General features: G+C 35.9%; 1 protein-coding gene across 1 annotated transcript; it reads left to right on the plus strand.

Moving 5' to 3' along the window:
* Positions 1–4441: 4441 nt before the first annotated feature.
* LOC140881881 (U-box domain-containing protein 45) lies at positions 4442–9743 on the plus strand. The gene is made up of 2 exons (XM_073287520.1): positions 4442–4824; positions 8517–9743. The coding sequence occupies exons 1-2, from the start codon at positions 4472–4474 to the stop codon at positions 9340–9342; spliced, it is 1179 nt and encodes a 392-aa protein (XP_073143621.1). The 5' UTR covers positions 4442–4471; the 3' UTR covers positions 9343–9743.
* The last annotated feature ends 354 nt before the right edge of the window (positions 9744–10097 follow it).

Below are 10097 nucleotides of genomic sequence, written 5' to 3' on the forward strand. Positions count from 1 at the left end.
TGGATCCGGGATGGGTCACTACAAAACTTCACTCCCCTGGTCTATGAATCCTCCTCGTCTCCTCGGAAGCTTTTGATGGAAATACAACAGCAATTGCTCTTGGAGGGGCAACCTATTGGACATGTAAAAGCGACGGGTAAGGCGTAGGAGCAGCAAAAATTAATATAAATAGCATAAACATAAATAAACAATAGAGAGGGAAAGAAAACACTGGGTTGCCTCCCAATCAGCGCTAAATTTATAGTCTATAGCCCGACTATATAGAAGCAACTATCAAAGAGCGGTTGTTGCCCATAGTAAGAATCATACGACTCTACGTATGGGTCTTGATTTCCTACTCCCTCAAGCTTGGCGTGATATTGACATGGGAAGCTCGTCGGTCCAGCAATACTAGGCATGAATTGATTATTTTGGAAGGAGACTCCGAATCTAGGCTGAATCTCATAGAGGATGTAATACTGTGGAGTTGGCGTCAATGAAAAGAATGGATCTTCTAGTGGTGTACATGTAAAGACCATTGACGAGGTCAAATCTTTTGCCTTGTATATTTTTTCCTCCTCCACTGTCACTTTTGTCTCCTCTTCGCATGAAGATTCCTCAAAAAATATTTCCTTATGATCTGGCGTAATTACTTCATTCTCTTGACAGATCTCAGAAAATGATTCTATAAAACGTTCAATCTGCTCATCCAAGAAACTCAAAGAGTTGATGCGGCTTTCTAAGAACTTATTTTTCTCTGCCTGTTTTCTCACAATGTTCTCCAACTGAGCCACATGATCCTCAAAACGCCCTATACACTCTTCTTGATGCTCAAATGGTTGGTTAGCAAAATTTTTGGAGTTGAATTCTGGAGGATATTGGTGACTCCAACCCTGCAGTGAAGGATCACAATGCCAATGATATTCAAAATCTGCCATATCATTTAACAAGTGGATATCAATGTTATAATCTCTTCTGAACCAATGACTTCCAGTTTCCAAAGCTCCATAATCCATCCAACGTCTTGTTGTCGCATCCAAATCACCATAAAAACTCTGAACTAGAGTGTAGTTCGAAAAATCATGATATCGACAACTGTTTACCAAATCATTGAATATCCTCCAAACAACATAAAATGACTCTGAGTATTTTTGGCCAAACCTTGTGAATACCCGTCGATGATCAATTTCTAAGTACCTCACAAGTAAAAAAAATTAAAATTAAAATTAAAAATTAAACAAGTGAAAGAAGAAAAAAAATGTCTAGTCTAAAGCAAATAATCTATCCTAATATTAACTAAACAGTCCCCGGCAACGTCGCCAAAAACTTGATCGTAAAATTCGATTATCTAGCAAGTGCACTAGGTCAAGTTATAGTAAGTGGACAATGAGTCCAAGTATCGATCCCACAGAGACTGTAGTCAATTCTCAAGATTTAATTATTTAGCTTAATCTAATAATAATAAAAAAAAAGGGTGCGATGAATTAAATAAAAATTCAATTACTAAAAAAAGAATTAAAATTGATGAAAGATAAATTTAATTAAAACGAGACAACCAAGACACATGAAGGTATCGAACTAATTTATGCATCTACGTGGCACAGACTGAAAATCATGTTTATTCTCATCATGGTGAATTTTCCTATAATATTCAACAATCGATTTTTAGAATTGCTAAACCTATTCAAGTCAGACGGATTAATTAATAATTATAATCAAACTCAAACGCATTCAATATTTATGAAAATTCAGTTTTCACCTAAAACCGCATACTGAAACTGAATATTATTTCTAGTCCGTTTAACCATATGATGATTGATATTTTTGAAGCTATCTTTAATCAATCCTCTTTCGATTCGTGATTAATCAACACACATGTGACTAGGTGCGCAAACTATTCACAAGAAATATTAAACCAACAAAATAATCAATAATAAAAAATATTCAAAATCTCAAACATGTAACCACGTCTCAAATATAAATTAAGTTCGACCCAATCTCGTGGTCTTGGTTGAAGAAAAACTACTCAATAATTGAAAATATAATTCAAAACAAAGTTGTAATCATAAAAAGAATAAGGAAAAAGAACGAAGAAGAAGAAGATGGAGCGTTTTTAATCCTCTTCAATCTCCAAGCCCTAGCCGCCGCCTAGATTTTCTGCGTCAAAGTCCTCAAATTTGATGGAAAATGTCTTATTTATATGATAGAATCCAACCATCTTTCTTTCCTTTGTTGATAGAGTACGAAAATATAAAATTTTCATGTCGCGATCGCGCTCGAGCGGTAAAAACACCCGCTCGAGCACATAAATTTCTGTTTTCTTTTTTTTTTTCAGACTCGTTGGTTGCGCTCGAGCGCATAACTTTATGCCCAAAAATATTTTTTTCTCGCACAACAGCGCCTAGGCGCTACATTTTCCTTTTCAACGCGCTGTTTTCTTGAAAAAATCATATCCAAAGATATAGCCGTCGGATCGAGCTGAAATTTGGACAGCAACTATATAACCTCTTGTAATTCATTTTGAACAGTGAAGATCGGATTTGGATCTATCTAGCATGAAAAATTGCTGCTCCGTAATTCCTTCTTTCAGTCTTGCTTCAAAATCTTGATTTCTTCAATGTTCCTTAATAAAAATCAGGAAAAGTGAAATGTAGACCATATGCATGAAATAATAAATAAATTTAAATTTAAATGACACTAACACAACACGAATTCATGTAAAATGAATAAAAAATTAACACAAAATCATGCATGAAAACACTCTTATCAGCCAACAATAATGTAAAGAATTGAGCAAACTTGAAGTCCGGATTTCAAATCCGTGAAGGACCTATATAAATATCAAGCAGAAGGAAGATGAAGACATCGATCATTCTCTTCATTTTTTTAAAAAATAAAATTGTAATATTTTCTCTTTCTAATTAATGTGTTTTGTAATTCCCGCTACTATAAGAAGCTAAACAAGTAATCTCCTCATCTATAGGAGGTTACTATTGTAATAATATTTGTTATGAATAAAAATTTCAGGTTCTTTCCTATCATGATTGTTTTCATTCACAAATTAAGCCTATTACTATACGTCATGAGGTAGGAAACGAAACAGGGTTGTGCTAGGTGTTGCTGAAGAGATCTATGACAGGAACCATCAGTTGCGATCGTGAGGTTAGGCTGTGAGGAACAGTCTGTAAAATCCGATGGTTATAATCTGGCAGAATTCTGGTCAGAGAGTTAATAACCTTAGTTTATTTTATGGAAGCATGATGAAGAAAAAAGAAAAAAAAAAGGTAAATAACAAATAATGAGCAAGGGTAATATAGGAACTCTTCTAATTTAGGAACAATTTTGGGACAATAATTTTAAAGATAGGGATATAATTAGGGGTGTTCACGATTCGGATAACCGTCCGATCCGAATCGAAACCAAAAATTCGGTTCGAACCGAAAATCGAACCGAAAATTCGGTTCGGTTTTTTTTTGTGCGGTTAACCGAACCGAACCGAAAAACCGTTTTTTTTTTTTTTTGCTTTTTTTTTTTTTTTTTGAATTTGAATTTGAATTTTTTTACCAATAAATTAATATGTACATCAATATTGTGTGCCCATAAAATTAATTTTATTGAAAAACTGAAATAACAAAAGTCATCCTTCGTTCTTTTTTTAAAAAAACATAATTGGTTTAATTAGTTATCTAATTATTCAAACATACTTGAATTGTGGATTCAACTTGAAAAATGTATTGATTTAGTGATTTTAAAAAATATTAATTTTTGAAATAGAAATAATTAAAAATTAATGAAGTTATTTTATTATATTATATATACACATATTTCCATTATATATTACATTATTTTTATAAATTCAAAAATTATTATTATTGAAATTAAAAACGTTAGCAATTTTTTTTGTTTTAAATGCAGTTATTTTCAAATATATTTTTCGAAGTATTAAATCACAAATATTTGATTTAACCATTAATTTTTTCCAAAAAATTATTCGAATAACTAAAAATATTTAGTTTTTTTTAAAAAAAAATTATTTTAATATTTTTTTCACAAAAACCGATTTTTAGAAAAAAAAAGTTCAATTTTTTTTTTAAAAAAACCGAAAAACCGAACCGAAAAACAGAAATAATTTCGGTTAAAAACCGAACCGAACCGCCCAGTTCGGTTCGGTTTTCGGTTTGGCTTTTCGTTCAACCGAAATTTCGGTTCGGTTCGGTTCGGTCCAAACCGTCCGAATGAACACCCCTAGACATAATTAACACAAGAAAATTTCAAGAGACGAAAATGGGAAAAATGGAAAATTAGACAATTTTATGTATTATTCCGCAATTTGCCTTGTGCACGAGTACCAATTCAATAGCACAACGTACAATTGTTTATTTAATTTTTCAATAATAATAATAATAATTTTATTTATTTATTTTTGTTTTTATTAAGAAGCAGTAATCCGATTATCCGAAGCTGGAGTGGCAGTAGAGAGAAGAGAGCAACGATGGAGGAGGAGGAGGCCATGCTCAACAAGGAAGAAGAGGAAGAAGATGACGAAGAAGATTACAATACTGTCAAATTCGGGAATTCGCCGCTCAGAAATCGGGCGATAATGGTGGACGAGGTTGCAAGGAGGCTCAAGAATGGAGATCTGATGATGAGAATCGAGGCCGCCAAAGAAGTCAGGAAGATGGTGAGGAAGTCCTCCAATTCCACCTCCAAGTCAGCCGTGCGCTGCCGCTTCGCCGCCGCCGGGGCTATTGAGCCGCTCGTTTCTATGCTCAACAATTGGTTCCCTCTTTCCGCTCGCGAGGCTGCTCTGCTCGCGCTTCTCAATCTCGCCGCTCGTAATTTGAGGTCTGCTCCCGCCAGCACTTTTTCGCGCCTTGAATTGGATAATTACTTGGTTGAAACATGGTCTTGAAAAAGGGTTCTACTGAATATATCGAAAATCTTTGATATTGATTAATATCTGCGAGTTGTGATGAGGTTCTTTCTTGTGGAATCGATTTTGCTTTTGCTTTGAAATATCGGTCTAAGACTTCAATATTTGCCCGTGGATGATTAGAGAGCGACTACATATACTATTGAGTTTCAGATGTTGATGTTTTGGAATGTTTAGCTGAGAAAATTATAAGATGTCATATCATTTCCTGTGATTTTCTATGGTATCTTTCAAGATGAGTGAAGGATTTAGTTTGCCGTTTTAGTGTGGTTAATTAAGCCAGAAAGATTAGAAGGTTTCTGATTTTCTTTTGGATCAGATTGTCTTTGTTGGTGTCAAGTGTGTGAATGCGCACACAGTTTTAAAAACGAATGCTTTTGTTTCAATTGTGCTGAAGACAAGGAGGTATGTCAACAAGGGAGTTGACAGATTATTCTGAATAGAAGACGTAGGTGCTAGATATATAACTCCTTACCACTTCATAGGTTTCAAGGACTTCTCATCATCCTTGTGGGGATTGATAACTTAGTAATTATCAACACATCTGTCATGGTCCCAGGGTTTTGATATCATATTATATGGAGCGATTTAAGGGGTGATCATAATTCATGATGTTTTGAGGGGTCGTTGGAGAGAACCTCACGATCTCTTGGTTTAAAGACTCGTTAGGAGAGAAGCTTAGATCTCTTATCACAATATTATGATTAATTTTCCTGATAATTTTATTAATAAAATCACACTATTTATTAAAGAGCACAATGATTCAAATAGAGAAAATAATATCTAACATAAAAAAAAATCAGTCTAACTATGAAATGATCCTATTATTTAAAACTTAAATAAAAGATAAGATAACAATGAATCCTACAAAAGATTATAGCAGAATAATCCTTTGGATTTTAACTTTTCCATATGGGTGCAATAAAGGCTCATGACATTACTCCCCCCTTGGAGATCATGGTTGTCCTCAACCATGTGAAAAGTGCAGGGCCTGCAGGCAACCTCAGTACACATAAGGAGGCACTTGGATCTCTCCAAGAATGATTGTTGCTGTAGAAGTATTTCAAAGATTAGGCATAGGTGACGGTGGTTCTTAAATTCTTCCCACTGGAACCATGGACGACCTTGTTCCAGCTTTAAAAAACCAGTTTGGACATTGCTCTCGAGATAAAAAGAAGCCAATCCACCCTTTTCTTTTTCCCTTGTTCGTGGATGACAAGAGAATTGTTGGCATTGGTTTAGCTCTCTTAGTGGATCAGACATCCCTCTGCTGGGATTGGGCACACGTGTGCTGGCATATGCTGATCCGCTCTCATGCAGCTCCCTGTTTTGCTGGTGATCCATACCTTTCGTACAGCTACCATCATCCTTGTTTGACAATGCTAATGTGCTGCCATTTGTGGTTTCGCCGCCACGCAGCTCCTTAGCACTTCTGTCCTTGTCCTTACCTCCTACTGCTTCAGTTCTGGTTGCAGAGATAGCTAAGGATAATGCTTCCAGCTGGGCATGGAGTTCTTGCTGCCGACGCTTGGTTGCAGCCCTATCTTCCTTCTACGTCTGGATAAATGCTTCGAATTGTTGCTGCAAGGTGTGAAAATCCCCCATAACTGTTGGCTCTGATACCAATTTGTCATGGTCCCAGGGCTTTGATATCATTATGAAGCGATTTAAGAGGTGATCATAATTCATGATGTTTTGAAGCTCGTTGGATAAAACCTCACGATCTCTTGGTTTAAAGGATCGTTATGAGAGAACATTAGATCTCGTAACACAATATTGTGATTAATTTTCCTGATAGTTTTATTAATAAAATCACACTCTATTTATAATAGAGCACAATGATTTAAAAAGAGAAAATAATATCCTAACATAATAAAAGATCATTCATCATTCTAACTATGAAATGATTCTATTATTTAAAACTTAAATAAAAGATAAGATAACAACGAATCCTACAAAAGATTTTGGCAGAATAATCCTTTGGGTTTTAACTTTTACATATCGGTGCAATGTAGGCTCATGACATCTCACTTTTCAGATTACTTGCTACACTGGCCTTGGTTGTTTCATTTCATTAGGTCAACCTTCTGATGCAACAAACCATATGCATTTGCAGTTTAGGTGATCCGAGTTTACAGGATTCTTTTACCTATAACTATGTTGTGGGATTCTTCTTGACAAGCTCAACAGTTAGACTTGCTACCTCAAATTTCATTGTTTTGCAGAAAAAATCGATTTATATAGTTATATTGTAGCCAGTTGGTACAAGGTGACTATGAGATTTATTGTGAAAATGTATGGAGAACTCCTTCAGATTGTTGAACCTGATTTTCCTATTCTGGATCCCTTCATAGAGAAGAGAGTTATTCCCACCTTTTTCCTTTTATTATTTATTATTTATAATCAAACCTTTTGTGAGGCATGAAAAGTCTCTTTCAGGTTAAGTGAACTTTAGCCGATGATTCTCTGATCCCAGAAGCCAAATAGTATGGACTCGATGTCATCACAAACTGCATTTCATGGTTCAGTGGAGAAAACCATACATGAAATGACAAAATAGAGCTGTTATTGTCCACTTAGCTGAATCAACTAGTGGGGTAAAGTAATTTCAATCACTGCACTAGGTTGCCTAGAGAACCCACAGCTCTCTTTACTCCAACTATTATTTTCTAAAATCTATTAATCACTGAGTATAAAAACTCTGCTGTTGCTATTTCATCTTCCTTGCTTTCCTCATCCTCGGCTTTTCCTGAAGGTAAATTAGGACAAATTCAACAAATAACTGAGAAATAGATGACCTTAATATCATAAAGTGCACACAATGAATGCGAGGTTCTGGTAGAAATCAAGATGATTATCGTTTACATGTAGTTTTCTACTAAAGAGGATTCAAGTTTGAAAATTTTTCATGGCTCTAATATTGATAGAAGTTAGTTAACTGTCTTTTGAAGATAGATTACAAAACATTGGGAGCTGAAAGTAATGGAATTTTTCGCTGCAATATCTGTGTGTGGTATGCTGCAACTTGTCCTGTATAGTTCGATCATGACCACATGCCGGCTAGCTTACTTAGAGTTTATGCTGTTGAATTCACAAACATGTTGTATTAAAGGAAGTAATTCAGAAGGTGATAAAGGCTAATTTGTTCATTTACGCCCTGTGTAGTATCTTGGGATGTTTAATATTTAAATTGAAAAAGGAATGGAAATGTTTTCCCAAGATCAACTCGGTGCAACTTCTCTAGCTAACTGCTAGTATTTTCTTCTACCTAGCCTAAGCTAGTCACAACTGTCAAGCCACAAAAACAACAATGAATGATAAACTCTCTCCCCTCCTATTTTAACTTCTCTCCTTTCTGGACTTCCAAACTGACTCGTTGGCTTGTTTGGATCTAGGCCCAATAATTGGCTCCGTAACAGGGGTATATGGGTACCTCTAATGGTGATTTCCTTTCAATAAATTGTGCAGCGTTATGATGTGAATTTTTCTGATTCATGGGTGATTTTTATTCTGTTTCTTCAATTTAATTTAACGTCTGCTTTTCCCGGATTGCGGCGACTATTACCCTTTGTGCTTTACTTATATATCTCTTTTTCTTTTTAAGAAACAAGACCAGGATAGTTTCATTGGGTGCTGTTCCACCTCTTGTGGAGCTCCTCAAATGTCAAACTGGCAATTTGAGAGAATTAGCAGGTGCGGCGATTCTGGCGCTGTCATCTGCTGCATCAAATAAACCAACAATAGCGGCTTCTGGGGCTGCTCCTTTACTTGTGGAAGTCCTTTGCTCTGGAAGTGTGCAAGGAAGAGTCGATGCAGTAACAGCCCTGTCCAATCTTTCAATCTCGGAAGAGGGGCCAAACCTGATTGTTGATGTGAAAGCAGTTCCTCCTCTAATACACCTACTAAAGGAGTGCAAGAAGTACTCCAAGTTCGCTGAGAAAACTACTTTCCTACTCGAGATCTTCTCTAATTCTGAGGACGGAAGAATAGCAATTACCAATGTAGATGGTGGGATTTTAACTTTAGTCGAAACTGTCGAAGATGGATCCTCTATTAGCATGGAACACGCAGTTGGAGCTTTACTATCCTTGTGCCAAAGCTGTCGTGATAAATATAGGGAGCTTATTCTAAATGAAGGAGTTATACCCGGTCTTCTACGTTTAACAGCAGAGGGTACTTCCGTAGCTCAAGATAGAGCTCGAACTCTTTTGGATTTGCTTAGAGATTCACCTCCCGAAAGTAGATTGACCTCCTCTGAGTTGGAGAGGATTGTTTATGACTTCGCTGCGCATGTGGATGGAACAGATAAAGCTGTCGAGACTGCCAAGAGACTATTACAAGGCATAGTTCAAAAGAGCATGGAGCTCAGCTTCAGTCGTGTAAAGATCCGGGCTTCATCATGCACCCCGTCAAAGATTCAGTCTACGTGAGAAATCACATGTTCCCAAGATCCACGGTCAAGGAAACGAAAATAGGGAAAAACAGGATGAGTGTTTCAACACCCAACTTCCTCATCCAAAAAAGATGGCACGCACAGTTCTTACGGATACTCGTACTAAGGTTGGCGTATCCTTCTACGTCCTCTAGAGGTAATTTTTAACGACCTCACCTCATCAGGTGCTGTATATGTGTGATGCATTTGTTACGGTTTATCTCTTTCGGTTTTTGTCGAAAGAAAGGGTATATATTTCCATTGTCTGGTTTAATTGAATCTTAGTGGAGTCGAATGACATCATCCACGATTCAGACTATGGACAATTTCTCAGCTACTGCAAAAAAATAAGCTTATAGTTGAAAAACCAACATTTTACATAAGCCGTTATGTTTCAAAGGGTTGGTTTTCATTGCCTTTGGAGACACATCGTTATGGTGCTGTGCATTTGTGTGAATCTCTCACTTGCAATATGATGAATGATTTTATCAAGTCATGCAATCATTTTTTCAAGTATGTATATATATATATATATATATATATATATATATATATATTTTCAGCTGCCCAACCAATGATGTCTAACTCGTTTCCGATCACTTAAACCCGGTACCGTGTTTTAGTTATGCGAAAAATAAAAAAAAAAAACTGAGGTGAGAAAATATTGTTGGGCGGCTGAAAAGTCTTTTTATATATATATATATATATATATCTTTCGTTAAATTAAATTAGAATTTATGAAGCCAGTTAATT

This window comes from Henckelia pumila, chromosome 2 (assembly GCF_033568475.1).
Source record: "Henckelia pumila isolate YLH828 chromosome 2, ASM3356847v2, whole genome shotgun sequence".
In the NCBI taxonomy this organism is placed as follows: domain Eukaryota; kingdom Viridiplantae; phylum Streptophyta; class Magnoliopsida; order Lamiales; family Gesneriaceae; genus Henckelia; species Henckelia pumila.